Genomic DNA, 14,578 nt, shown 5'->3' with positions numbered 1-14,578 from the left:
TATAAAGATTTCATTAGACATTATTCTTCGTCTTCATATTATTGATTTCACTAAAATCTCATATCATTTGTATCATTTTTAAGATTAGCAAGTAATACAAAGACAAAAAAAGATTAAATTTCTAGAGTTGTCCTATTTTTAAAGGATTAACGAACATTTTTTGAATATCTGAACGGCGACAGACTGTTGAAAGAACTTTTAAATGTAATTTCGACTGTAAATAAAGATTAATTAAATTTAGGTCTGTCGCTGATGCGCTGTTAAAGAGTGAAAGATACCAAAGAGCTCGCGAGAATAGCTCTGATATTGTATTATTGCACATCGACGAGAAAAACGGTACGTCAGCGTAGTCGGAAGCACACTGGACGTAATTTTAAATTTGTATATAATTGACATTACAATAAACTATACAATAAACTATATAATAAACAATCGTTTAATCCAACCCATCCCCCTAAAAAATTATTTTGTCAGTTCACAGAAGGATTAAAATAGTGCGAATTATGTTAAGATTGATTAAGTAAATATAAACTAAAAGTTAAAAAATAAGCTGACAAATAAACTGCTTATATTGATCTGTATCCATAACATTTAAAATAGAAATTTAGCAAAGAATATTATACAGATATTCAATTAAGGACAATATTCATTATCCATATTCTTATTTTAAAACCGTCTTAAATAATGTTTTAAGATGCTAATGTGGCTTCCTGATTGGTTCATGATATCTCAAGATTATACTTAAGACGGTCTTAAATATAAACTTTGACTATGAATATCGGCCTAAGGCAATTTAGAAATCTAAGAATTCCAAGGATGTTTTCTGGTGAACATAAAACTTTATTCGCTCTCAATCGTTGAAGCTCTACGGTTTAAATATAGTAGTCACGACACACATGTTATGACAAGTTTGTAAAATTTCATTCGCGAACCTCGGATTCGAACTAACACGAGGCTCTATCTAAGCCACAAGGTACAAAAAGATGGGGTTGGTTCCTTTTACCTCGTCAAACGATCAGAGAAGTTTTTGACTCGCTTTTAATGGCAGTTAAAGAGAATGGCTCGCTTTTCTTCAGAATTCCTCACGATTATTTTTTTAAGAATATTAATATTTAAAATTAAAAATATGATAATATTGTACAACATCAAATCAAAAAATAAAACTTATTATATATTTAAATTCAAATGTTAATGCTTAAAATTATAATAGAGGGAAAAACTATCGATCTAGCATAAATATTATAACATAATACAAGGATTCTGATTCGCGATTTAGTAACCGCGATTACTATCGGTATTGTTAATTTGTAATTGAGCATTATGTGTGCTATTTCATATACTTCTACTAGTTAGTGAAATATCCAGTCTATTTTTATATTACAAAGAATCTAATATAAAAGAACAGAAAATTGTCAATATTTTCGTCTCTCTGATCGTGACTCGTTATGCGGACAAAAGTGCCTTTGTTCGCACAAAACTTGCCATCCTGCTCCCTCCAATCGTTTACAATAATACGATACTATCTGTATATGCAATTGCTACAACTATGTAGCATGAAGCTGAAATGATAATCCCGCCATTCCTACTCAATTTTGTCTTACGGTGTACAGCAAACAAGAATAGCAAAAGGATCGCTCCTCGTCTCGCATAACATAATCACTCCTATAACGAAGTTTATCTCGACATATATTTATATTTATATATCTTTGTAATATATATATATATATATATATATATATATATAATAAGTCGTAAATGCACTTGAGGCTCCGCTCTAGCCGGAACGTTCTCGTTTATAATTGTCATTCCAATTTAATTTATCTTAATTAGATTTCGCTCGTTTTTGCGATGCAAAGTATAATGAATAAACGGTCTATATCCAGAGCAGTAACAATATTAAAATCTGATTACTGCTCGATATAAACTGTTTATTTATTGTAATTTATCTTAATTTACTCTGTTATACGTTATATTAAAACCCCTTTCAGCGCTGCATTAAATATTAAATGATAATTAACAAAATATTTACCTAATATCCATATTTTTTGAAATGTTAAAGTAAACTATTTGAAAATATTAGGGTTTTATAATATTTTTTCAATATGAAACAAAATCATATAAAAACTATTTCTGATGATTAGTAAAACAATCACCGTCAGTAAAGTATCAATCAATTAGAAATTAGAGTGATTGCCATTGTAAATTCGCTAGACGACGATCATTTCGACTAGATCGGCATACTTCGGTTTACTTATAAATTACATTAAGAAAAGACATTACCCATAATCATTTTGAATCGGTTTTTCGATTACGTATCTACGCTTATGTATCGCGGATAGGATACATTGTTTTCTTATTTTTCGATTCAGGAACATTTCTATCCTATTTGTAATAAATTTATGTATAAATCTTCATAAATATTTATTAATTTTTATGAATTTATCAATTTAACGATATTTTTAACGAAGTTTTGCGATGGCATTTTTTTCATTTTGTTACTTGGATCATGGTAGGCAAATGTCTTTCCTTATAAAAACAAATAAAGTAGTAGTATATTTCTAAGGGCGGATCTAAGAAGAGAGGAGAAAGTTCCACCCTTTAAATCTCGTAGAATTTGAAAATATTTTTGCAATCTGAATAAGTTTCATTATCTCAAAATATTCATTCTTTTCGATTGTGCATTGATTTAGGGACATATTTTGTAAATAAGATAAATTAATAATTAATTCAATTGGTAAACTAATAACATTTAATTCCGTAATTTAAATTGAATACACTTAATTCAAATTCAATTAAATTTAATTTGACAAACTTTGAAAATTAATTAATTAATTAATCATATATATAATAAATATATAAATACTAATATTTAATTTCCATAATAATTGACATAATAATTAATTCATTCGGCAATATTGGTTATTATATTATATTTGTGCTAACAAATCATAATCACAGTACATACAAAAACATATACATGAGTGGTGATTACGATACAGCTTCGCGTAAAAAATAATTGAGTCCTCATATCTTTTTTAAATCGTGAATCGCACTAGATCCGCCCTAAAACGCGTTGCCTCGAAATAGTGCTCGGAAAAACCATCTCGCGGTACATATTCAATATTGCTGTGCAACACTGCCGAATTAAACGTTACATGACACGTTATATAGGGGCTGACTAGAGAAATAGTTTCATCCATCCCTCTGCACTCGTTCATCAATTTTAAAGTTGAAAAATTTATTCCGTTATTAAACTTTTCAAAAATATTTCATTTAATATCGTACCCTATTTGATTTTCAGACAAGTAAAAATAACTTTTATAACAAAAAACAATGCATTTATAAAACTATAAATATCACAAGTATTAAAAACAACTTTGTATATCTATACATATATGTGTGTATGAATAAATTAATTATATTACATAAACCAAAGTGGTAATTATTTTGTTTGCCTTTAAATTTATTAAATTTTATTAAATATAAATGCGCAATAATAAAAATAAATATATTAAAACATAATATAAAAATAATAATGTACGAATTCTAAATTCCATTTGGAATAATAATCTTTTACAATTATAGACAAACATGCAGAGTGCAAAAAGATAACGATGTTTGTTAGGACTTGTAGAGGTTTCGCGTCAAGCACGGCTAATAAAAATGCTTTATTTCTCCGACAATTCTCGATTAATCATTTTTTTAGAGAAATATTCGACGGGTGTTTGCGTTTGACATAGCGTAGGCATTTCGTTTTGTACATAAACGACCAAACAACGTTGTACATACATAATTCCCTTTTAACTCAATAATTTTTCCCAAATTAGTGGAATTTATTAAAACTAATTTATTAGATATACCTCATATTTACATATGTATATAATTCACGTTAATGAAATTTGAATTCACTAATTAATACCCGTGTCACACTACAAATTACGGATGCAGATTGAATTGAGATTGCGGATCGTGCATCGCAATTCAGCCAATTAAGACAAAGTAGCTTTATCTTGACTGGCTGAGTTCCGATGCGCAATCTCAATCCGATCCGCTCCACAATCCGTAGTGTAACACGAGCTTAATGATGTAAGTTTATCTTAGCTGTAAATTAAATTATTAATTATTTGCAATTTAAATGCGAATTAATAATTTCTTGATCATTTATAAACAATTCGGCTGGCTTTTATATGAGTTCTCCGTGATAAATACTTGCTGTTAAATATTCATATCATAAGAAGAATTCAGAAGGCAATAGTTTTGTAACAAAAAAAGATCACGAGAGAGTTTGGTCATTTGTGCACACTTGCATATCCACCGTCAATCTACACAGACTTGAGTCTCGTTATCAAGTAGAATCGCTTATTATCAAGAGATATCGAAAAACGTCTATAAAGATTCGTAATATGTGATACATTAGAAATATCCTCGAACGAACACCTTTCCGATAAAACCGTGACGTCATTGAGAAACTTGCGAATTCATTGTAATTAGCTTAATAATGACTTAATCTCAACTTTATTGAAAATTATTTTTAGTCATGCTTCCTCTGTTTTTCTTTTTTCTTTTCTTCCTTAATTACACAAAAAATGACCTATTCGCAAGCTTCGGTGTTTTGTGCGCATTTTGTTACATACAGAATCTTCGAAGAGACAATATATGTGCTTAAACTTGGAAAGATGTAGTAGCAGTGATCATCACTAATCGTACATAAATCTGATGATAACTTAATTTTTTTCCTACAGCGATCATTAATCGATTAATATGTCTAATATTTAATAAAGCAATCGTCGAAATCTAGACGAATCTGAATAATTTCCAATCTAACGTGTCACGTAATTATAACGGTATTACCTATTTGTTTATAAATTAAATTAATATTTTTATATTATTAATCTATTAGTAAGATTAATTTACCAGAAAAGAAATTAAATTTAAAATTAAATTTAAACTAAAAATTATATTCTACATATATATACATATATATATATATATATATATATAGCAATATCATTTTTTAAGTATTATACAAATTATAATAATATAATAAATATATGTATAATAAATGTTATATTTTAAATATATTATTTTTAAATTTTAAAATTAATTTACTTTAACTAAAGATATGTCTCTTAAAAAATTACGGACCACCGTTATAAATAAAGGATTGATCTTCCGAAGTATTGATCGAAACGCCTCTTATAAAAATGATGATATGTGTGGGATTTATCAGAAACCGAAAGGTTATTGCTCAAAAACTTATAGCGATCAAAAAACGCTGCTATAATTATTACTTTTTTAACCATTTCGTGTCACTCATCTTAAAAAAAAGCATCTCTCTTTTATAGTTTTAATGAAATTTTATACGATAATATCTAATGTCTATATATATAAGTAGCATAATTTTATATTAATAATAATATAAATATATAATACATATATTTATAGATTTTATTAATTAATATAAAGTTAAAATAATAAATTTATTAATTATTGAGAAACTATTAACTAATACACATTAACAAAATACAAAATTTATTATTTATAATTTTACTTTTATTTTAAAAGACAAAAGCCTTATAAAATATATATTAAATTAAACACGAAAGAATTAACTCTCGAACGAGATTAAAAAAGCAGAGAATTTTACGTGGACTCTGCAGCTATCATCGTTTCAAGCTTAAACGTGGAAAAAACCCCAAAGGGGTGCAGTTTCCATTATCTCGCACAAAGCCGACTCGAAAACAACGTAAGTAGCTAGTATTAGATATCGTATGAGTTCGTCTAGTAGCACTTGAAACGATACTTAGGGCCCAAGATCGGCGACGAAGGCCCCTGTTCCCATAACGACGTCAGAAGAAGCCAGCAGTATTCTGCAATGGTATGATGATTCGTGACAGGAGATTGACTGTGATTTTCCCTCTCTCTTTCTCTCTTTTCGCTCTCTCTCCCTCTTTCTCTTTCTTCAGATTGAAACGATGAATCGCCCTAGCAGATGCAGCTGCTCTCGCCCTCTGATTCGGAACCATTCTGCATCGGCGATTGATTCTGCAAGTCGACAGCTGCTTTTATGTGTTAAGGGTGTTGCATTTTTAACTTGCATTCTTATCAAACATAGTAATTTTATCTCACTTTCTTTCATCGGTGTTTCTTAAGAAATTAATAAGATTAGATGTCTTAAAAAAAAAAAAGGGAATTAATTAAATAGTGTGTATTAATATATATAATATTTCGCACGATGCAGTTTGTCATATTCGTTGTGCCAATAGGAAAAAACATTTCGAAAAATAAAATATCAAAAAGACTTATGCACTGTTTGCAATTTGGCAATATTATTGGTCAGTAAATACATTATTGTACTTGATAAACATTTGATTGGTAGCCTTAAACTTAATCAATGAGTGTTGATGTCCTAATTTTTTAATACAATGAACTCTTATAAACCAAATAAAATACAATGCAATCCTTAATGATACTACAATGTAATAAATAAAATTTTTATACGATTTTTCTAGTATTATCTAGAAATTTCCTCGTATTTATCGATTGTAGCGATATTTGTCACTTCCAAATCAATCTCATAATTAATTTTTCTTTCATTTTTATCTAATCAATAATAATCATTCATAAGAATACAATATTCTGACTTAATTACGTATGCCATCGTGTTTTAATATTTGCTTATCAAATCTAATAAAAAGTGACAATCGAGAAGCGTATAAAAGTTCAAAAACGGGACGGAGAATATGTTCTAAAATTACTTATTAATTTGCTATAAATTTTTTAAAATAAAATCTTATAGAAAAATAATATTAGAGAATGCAGAATAAAATAAGAAATTAATGTATTGCAAAGTTAATAAAAATTCGATCAAACCTGAAATTCAGTTAAATTTAATGTCAAAATTAGTATTCTGAATTAATTATATTATTCATAAACGTTAACGATTACAAGCCCAATATAAAAAAATTAATATTTTCTTAGATCATTTCATGTGTAAATCCTACATATATAATTCTTAAAAATATTAAAATTATTATTTAATCTAAAATTTTTTTTTACAAATTTATAATATATAATTTTGGTAATGTTTTTTGACAAATTAATCTCTTATCTAAATCATTAAGAAAAAAACTCGCAAAGGAACAATAAGAAAATCGAACTAGGAGAAAAAAATGAAATTAAAAGAAATACTTGAAATAAATTATATTCTCATATATCAATAAAATAATGGCAAGACAACAGAAAACCAACATAAGGGAAAAATAAAGAAAATCCAGATGAAAAATGCACATCAATCAACATCAAAAATATTATGCAATATTTTTTTATATTATCGATAGTTCAAGATTTTTTACATAAATTAGAATATTAATAACAACGAATGTTCAACAAAGAAGACATTATAATATAAAGGTATCTTATTAAAAATTAAAAGCTTTTTTCATTCAAATTTATGAAATTATATATGCAATATACAAATAATGTTTTTCTCTTCTTTAATAAACTAATTTTTTTTTTAATTTACGTTGATCTAAAAAGAACATATAAATAATAGCTCAAAGAAAGAAAATTTGATTTAATAAAATTAATCTCTCTGTGAGTTTGTACAGAGTTATTCATTTAATCTATTCTTAAAGTATGCATTTGTAGAAAAAAGATATAGTTAGCTGCTAATTAATTAACCACTTATTCCGTAAAAAAATTTCTACCTCTTAATTTCTTTTTTTTTTCCTAATTTTTCAACGTTAATTAATTTCTACATATTAGAGTTAGATCGAATTAAGCTTTTACCTACTTATTTTTTCTCTCTAGTATCGGATAAAGCGAAGATTTATATGTATATTATTAGTCATTAAGACTTGACTATTTAAAATTTTTAATTTTATCACGAGGACTGCATTTACCTACTGCGTTTATTCTATAATTCATAATCAATAGCCCAAATCGATATAATTATTGCTAAATATGGTAAATGCAAATGCAGCTGTCTTACTTTCTCTATTTATTGCAAACGTATAAGACAATTAATATATCGTCTTTATTGACAATAAATTGTCTCTCTTTCTGTAAAATAAATAAAAACACAAAAAATGCGATTCACTTCTATCAGCCGTTTAATGTTAATTTGAGCAACTATCGATGTATGCTTAATTGTACGCGTAAAAAATACATACGATATTAAATAACCGATATTAACAAGCGAAATTAACTTTGATATTTTAATAAGAGTGACATTAACTCTTTCAGCTTTGATACATATTTAAACAGAGAAATAATTTTTTAAATTGTTTGTCTTTAACTTAAATATGTCGTCTTTTTTATAAGGTACATAATCAATACAGCATTGTTAAAAAATGCGAAACACTTTTATCAATTAATAAAGATTCTCGTATAAGAAGATAAATAAATAAATTTTAAAGCAATAAATTTTAAATTGTTATCTTAATTTAAATAATTATTTCTATTGATTAAAATGATTAAATGATAAGTTTTCCAAATCCAAGCAATAATAATAATAAAAAATAAAACCTTTTTTTAATCTGATTTAATTTGTAAGAATCCAAATTGGGTCTAATTTGAATTCTCGTGATGTTTTTAAAAGTATTCCGTAATTTCAATCAAGAACGTAATTACTGTATCAAAGTCAAAAGAATTAAATAACTTTTTCTATGATCGGCTAATATATATATAAACACGTCAGTGTGTAAAAGCAGTCTTAAGCTACTGTGTGAAACTATTTTTTCTTGTCTTAATAAAAATCGTTGCTGCTCATAGTGCACGGCTTTTTCACGGTTTTTCAAGATCACGAAAACCACAGACCGAATGCAATCAGTATCCTAAGTCATTAACTTATAAGTTAACTTAGCTCAGTGTTTTATCTACTAGTCAGGGCATCGAACAGAAACAGAATTATATATTATTCTCTTCGAATAGTCTTGAAGTAGAACAGATTAAAATAAATTAATTGTGTATTAATACTCTCTATTAATACATTATAAATAATAATCTTATATATGTATATAAATATATTTTTATTTATTACCTAAGAAAATTTCCAAGCAAATATTTCTCAATTTTAAAAATTATAATGTTTTCATATAAGTGAAATATAAGACAAGATAAAGGACATACATATAAGAGTCAATAAAATTAGTTTCGTATATAAAATCTTACGTTATTTAATACAAATACATAACAATAAAATTAAATTAATAGAAACATAAATTTATTAATTGTAAGATCTCATAACTTTTTCTGCACGCGCTTTTCTTCGAATTTTATACAATATTTGGTTCACGAATTCTACGATTGCGTTAAATAACTGCGCGTGCGCGTTTACAATTAAATTTATTATATCTAACGACAGCTCAATCTCGCAGCCGAGACATGTCATATAAGATCTTACAATTAATAAATCTATGTTTCTTATTAATTTAATTTTATTGTTATATATTTGTATTGTAAATGACTTAAAATTTGATATACAAAACTAATTTTATTGACTCTCATACGTCCTTTACCTTGTCTTATATTTTGTTGTTAAGAATCATTTATTTATATTGGTTTTCATAAGTAAACAATATTAATATATTACACATTAATATTATTAAATTATAATATATAATATGCGCGATAATATATATTATTACTTTACTAATTGCTTACTAAAAAAGAATAATCGAAAAACAATTTTCTTAGAAATCTCCTTGGAAAATTGGTTTGCATTCCTAAAAAAAGTCCCTAAACCGCTCCAGAACGATCTGAGACGGTTCAAACCCTATTTAGAAATTATTAAAACTTTGTGATTCGATTCGATTCGATACCCTGCTACCGTACAGGCCGACGACGACTTAGCATGCACAACTGCTCTCCGAGGCTTTCAGTTCGATTGGCGTGTCCTTGAGCACTACCTCTTGCACTACAAATTAAAAAACTTATTAAGGAAAACACAAAAGTATAACAAAACAAATGTAACGTCCGGCGGATTGTCAAATAAATCCAGCCTCGAAATCAAGAGCGAGAAATTAGAGTAGATGGTCCTTCAAAAAATATGATAAATGGCAAGAAATATGAAAACTATAATTGTTATAAAAAATCTAGTTAAAAAAAAAATTAAATAATTATATAAAACGCGGAGTTTCATATTTGATATCTTGAAAGAAAATAGTAAATAAATGAATTATTAAATAAAAACGAAACGAATAGCATATAAGAATCGATTTTTACTATTGTAATTTGAAAAATGGAAGAAAAAATGAGATAACAAAAGTCGATAGTAATATACAAAGTTGAAAGATAATAATAGTAGATAATAATAGGTAGAGTGGGAATTATGTATACGTAAAAAACAAGTCGTCGCGAACGTTCCTGCAAATATGCCATGCAAATTGCGTGCAGTAAGTATCTTACGCAAAGGATACTGTCTTCGGGAGGCTTATTTTCGGTGGAGTCCATACCCGGTAGAGCCGCCGCTACTCTTCTAAATAGCTAAAATAATTAATATTAACAATAATTTTACACACACATACGAACGGATCAAGAAAGTTTTTCTATGTTTCAAGCATACCATATAAAAGGCTGACACAGTTACCTGTTTAACATTGTAGCCAGCCTTAGCACTAGTTTCGATGAACATCACATTTAGTTCTTTCGCTTTTCGCTCGCCCTCTTCCGTTGAAACTTGCCTCTTATCACTCAAATCAGTTTTATTGCCCACTAACATAATTATCACATCACTTCCTCTTTCAGTCCGCACATCGTCTATCCACTTGGATGTTTGGTGAAACGAGTTGGCGTCTGACAAATATACAATTTTAATTTCATGATATATTTATCAGGGTATATCAATAATAGCGTATGCCAGCACAATTAAATTTACATTATTATTATTAACATAAACATTATTCATTAATATTAAATTTCGTTAATAAAATAATTTATTAAACTTTCGTTTACAAAGAGAATCAAAATTATCGATTTAATCTGTATTGTTCGTACAGATAATAAAAACGAAAATAGAGATTAAAATAGAATAAAATTAAGGAATTTGAAAATATATGCATCTTCAAGCAGGTTTTAAACTAAAAATTTATAAATAATTTTATGTAAAATATATCTTTTATATAAATAAATTTTAAATAAATTAAAAAATCTCTTTTTTTGAACAATATTTCAACATTAAATTCTGAAAGCTATATGGCATATAGCTTTTTAGGACATCGTATTCCTTATATATCGAATACTTACTAGTAATATCGTAAACAACGACCGCGACAGTAGAATCTCTGATGTAACTAGGTATCAAAGAACGGAACCGTTCTTGTCCCGCTGTATCCCATAGTTGTAGTCTCACGGTTCTGTCTTCAAGATACATAGTTTTGCTTAAGAAATCTATACCTATCGTAGCCTGTAACATACATAATAATAGATCAAAATATTAAAAGTTATACAATTAATTCTTATCATAATATCAAAAATGTAAACAAATCAAACTTACTCTTCAAAATTAAAAACAACAAGATTTAACGTAAATAAAAAAAATGTTAAAAAATAATTTTATTATATTTTACATACTTACTTTACATATTTAATTTATTATAATGTAATTACATGTATAATAATATGTATAATTTATTAGCACCCAGTCTTACTATTACGATATAAAAAATGCAATAATAGAAATAGAGAGAAAGAAAGACGAAAAGAGAAGCGAGTTATCGATGTTCCGTAAATTTTTTCGTCTCTTTCCATCTTTGTCGATTGAAAAAAGTCGATATCTTGATTTTCCACTGCCTATCCTGCTAGCATTAAATCTTTTCGTTCTAACTGCACGTTTTTACACTTTCTGTACTTATAATATAATTATATAATTATATAAATGCTTAAAATTATATATAAAATAACACAAAAAAAAACATGAACAAAAATGCAATTATATTATAATAAATGGAAAAAATAAATTGAACGTAAATGCAATTTCTTTGATTAAAGATCCAAGTAAAATAACAAATTTAAATAATTTGTCGAGTGGAGAGACAGATGGTAAACAAACTATATAAAACATGTAATCGATAAGTCGCCAAACAATAAGTATATGGCCATTCTCACAAATACGCCAATAAAAAAATGATTAAGTGAATTAATAAATGCATAAATATAAATTATAAATAAATATCAAAAATAATATTTACAAGATAGTATAAGAAAAGCAGAGTAAATAAAAATCGAACATTTTATTTTGCACACAATAATACATAAGTTTATTATAGTGTAAAAATTAATAATGATATATGTATATACAAGTTGGGGATTTAAGACAAAAATAAACTGACACGTTTATAAATTATATTTATGCAATAGAAACCTTTATTTGATAAATCATATTTAATGCGATGATGATAAAAGAATAAAAAGCAAAAAGGAAAAAAATGCAACATATTAAATGATCTCAAACTATAATTTGAAACAATTAGATTGATAAGTCATTATTATGTATTATAATAGTACATACTATATATTTAAAATAACTATGTGTGTGTGTGTGTGTGTGTGTGTATATATACATTTCAGTTTCTTTTTTTATCTGAAGAAATTATATTATTGGATAAGGTTCACTTGGATACTATTCACAGAGAGAAAGTTTACAGCCAATAAACATCATTCAATATAGGTTTATTAGAATTTATAATAACCAATTTTTTTTTTGCTACTGCTCTAAATCATGCAAATAAACGCAGTAGAATTTCATTAAATATTAGGTGTACAAATTAGTTCGGTCCGATTTTTGTGTTCAAAAATGCATTTATTTCAAAACAAAATGAACAGATTAATTAAAGTACTGTCCATCGCTGGCTACTACTTTTTCCCATCTCCCAGGCAATTTTCGAATTCCATCTTGAAAAAATGACTCGTCTTTGGAGGCGATCATCTTTTGGAAAACGGACCGAACTAATTTGTACTCCTAATCAGAAAATTACCTTTCACATAAAAAATTTATTTGTATATATGTTTAAATCTATGTTTAATGACGTTTAAAGTGTTAATAACATTAAAACATTTTTTAATTCTGATAAAACTTAAATGAAATGTAAATTTTTTGTATATAAATTTAAATTTGTATACATTTAATAAATATTTACATAAATTGAATATTTACATTAAATAACAAAAATATCAATGCTTTAACTGATAAAAAAGCATATAATACACATAAGCTATATAATTTTCCACAACCTACACAATGTGCATGTAAAAAAACTAATGTGCATAATAAAAATCACATGACAAAAATAACTTATTTACATTAAATATAAATTATGTAGATATAAATTAATTATTACATACCTGGTATGTGTTGTCAAAACTGTCATACATAAACCGTGTAATAAGAGATGTTTTCCCAACTGCAATAAAAAAATTACAAGGCGCATTTATTCAAATAACTTACGCCCTAAATTTTTTTCAAACTAAACTTTATTTAATTTTTTAAACTTGGAGAATAATCTCTTTCGTTAAATTTATATTGCTATTTCTTTCTTGCAAAATAAAAAAATAATAATTTATGAAAATTAAACTAATAAAATTAACATTGAAATTTTTGTTATAATAAATTTTCTCAGCTCCATTGTTATAATAAAACAAAACATTCTAAAGACCCGCTTTGTCATGCAATTAAGGACGTATCAGGTGCCTAGTTTTTACAACTGAAATTATCAATTTATATTTTTCATATAAAAATAAACGTTATATATATTTAAAACAGTTCAATAGAGTTAATATTTTAATAATACAATTGTATAATCTAAATAAAAAATTTCTCATTTTATATTTAAATTATTTAAAAATATTGGTATACATTTACTTCTTATTAAAATAATTTTTTATTTAGATTCTAAATCGTTGTCAAACATTTAGTTTTACTTTTAAATACACGATATAGAAAAATCTTTAATTTTTTCATTTCATTAAAAAATACATGTACTACATCCTTAATGCTGAAGGCGGCCATCGGGATGCTAATCGGCAAAAAACGCAGGGCACAGACACCACGTTGCACATTTTAAATTGTTTTAAATGCTTAAACGCGCGGTCAGAACAAGTGCAGTTAATACGGCGACACGGTGGCGCGGTGGGGAATATTGATCCATAACCTAGAAGGGTACTAGGCGACGTCAGGAAGGGTCGTCACCCCGGTCGGACCCGGAGCTCGCGATAACGCTTCCCTCGGCCGGGAAAATCAATCCATTCTTTTTTTTTTTCGCAGAATATCGATGCACTTATTGACACACCATCGGAACACTCACCGCTTTGCTCGCCCAGAAAGACAAGCTTGAACTTCCGCAATGGATTACCGAAATCGCCCGAGGACGACATGTTTTCTTTCGTCGCGCCTGAACGGGTTCTCGGCAGGCCTAAAACCGGCGATCTCGATGCTAAAGGTACTCGATAATGCGCTCAATGGCCGCCACGACGAGTCATTTAAGCGATCAGCTGCACCGGCTGATTAAAGTCTTCGCTAGCTCTCTCTCGGGCTATCCAGGGCCGACAGCTTGACAGCTCGCGACGCTCGCTTAAATGC

General features: G+C 27.4%; 1 protein-coding gene across 3 annotated transcripts; it reads right to left on the bottom strand.

The window, feature by feature from the left end:
- Positions 1-5,812: 5,812 nt before the first annotated feature.
- Rab6 (RAS oncogene family member Rab6) lies at positions 5,813-14,433 on the bottom strand. Of its 3 annotated transcripts, none has more exons than XM_018537761.1 (6): positions 14,304-14,433; positions 13,345-13,403; positions 11,248-11,407; positions 10,592-10,797; positions 10,422-10,488; positions 5,813-6,059 (listed from the first exon to the last, which is right to left on the bottom strand). In XM_018537761.1, exons 1-6 carry the CDS (start codon positions 14,371-14,373, stop codon positions 5,986-5,988), a joined length of 636 nt encoding a protein of 211 aa, XP_018393263.1. In that variant the 5' UTR covers positions 14,374-14,433; the 3' UTR covers positions 5,813-5,985. The 3 variants fall into 3 exon arrangements, with proteins under 3 accessions (XP_018393263.1, XP_018393262.1, XP_018393264.1); XM_018537760.1 differs by having other exon boundaries at positions 5,813-6,045; XM_018537762.1 differs by lacking the exon at positions 5,813-6,059 and adding an exon at positions 9,667-9,919.
- Between the last annotated feature and the right edge of the window lie 145 nt (positions 14,434-14,578).

Source organism: Cyphomyrmex costatus, unplaced genomic scaffold (genome assembly GCF_001594065.2).
Source record: "Cyphomyrmex costatus isolate MS0001 unplaced genomic scaffold, Ccosl1.0 scaffold182, whole genome shotgun sequence".
Taxonomy (NCBI): domain Eukaryota; kingdom Metazoa; phylum Arthropoda; class Insecta; order Hymenoptera; family Formicidae; genus Cyphomyrmex; species Cyphomyrmex costatus.
The sequence above is the reverse complement of the archived record's forward strand: the minus strand, read 5'-3'. Positions and strand labels throughout refer to the sequence as shown.

Bases quoted from the DNA above. Each gene is read 5' to 3' on its own strand.
- Rab6 (XM_018537760.1), bottom strand. From the start codon at position 14,373: ATGTCGTCCTCGGGCGATTTCGGTAATCCATTGCGGAAGTTCAAGCTT. The intron at 13,404-14,303 runs GTGAGTGTTCCG...TTTTTATTGCAG, and splicing joins CTTTCTGGGCGAGCAAAGCG to TTGGGAAAACATCTCTTATT. The intron at 6,046-10,421 runs GTATCCTTTGCG...GTCGACTTGCAG, and splicing joins AAATAAGCCTCCCGAAGACA to AATCAATCGCCGATGCAGAA.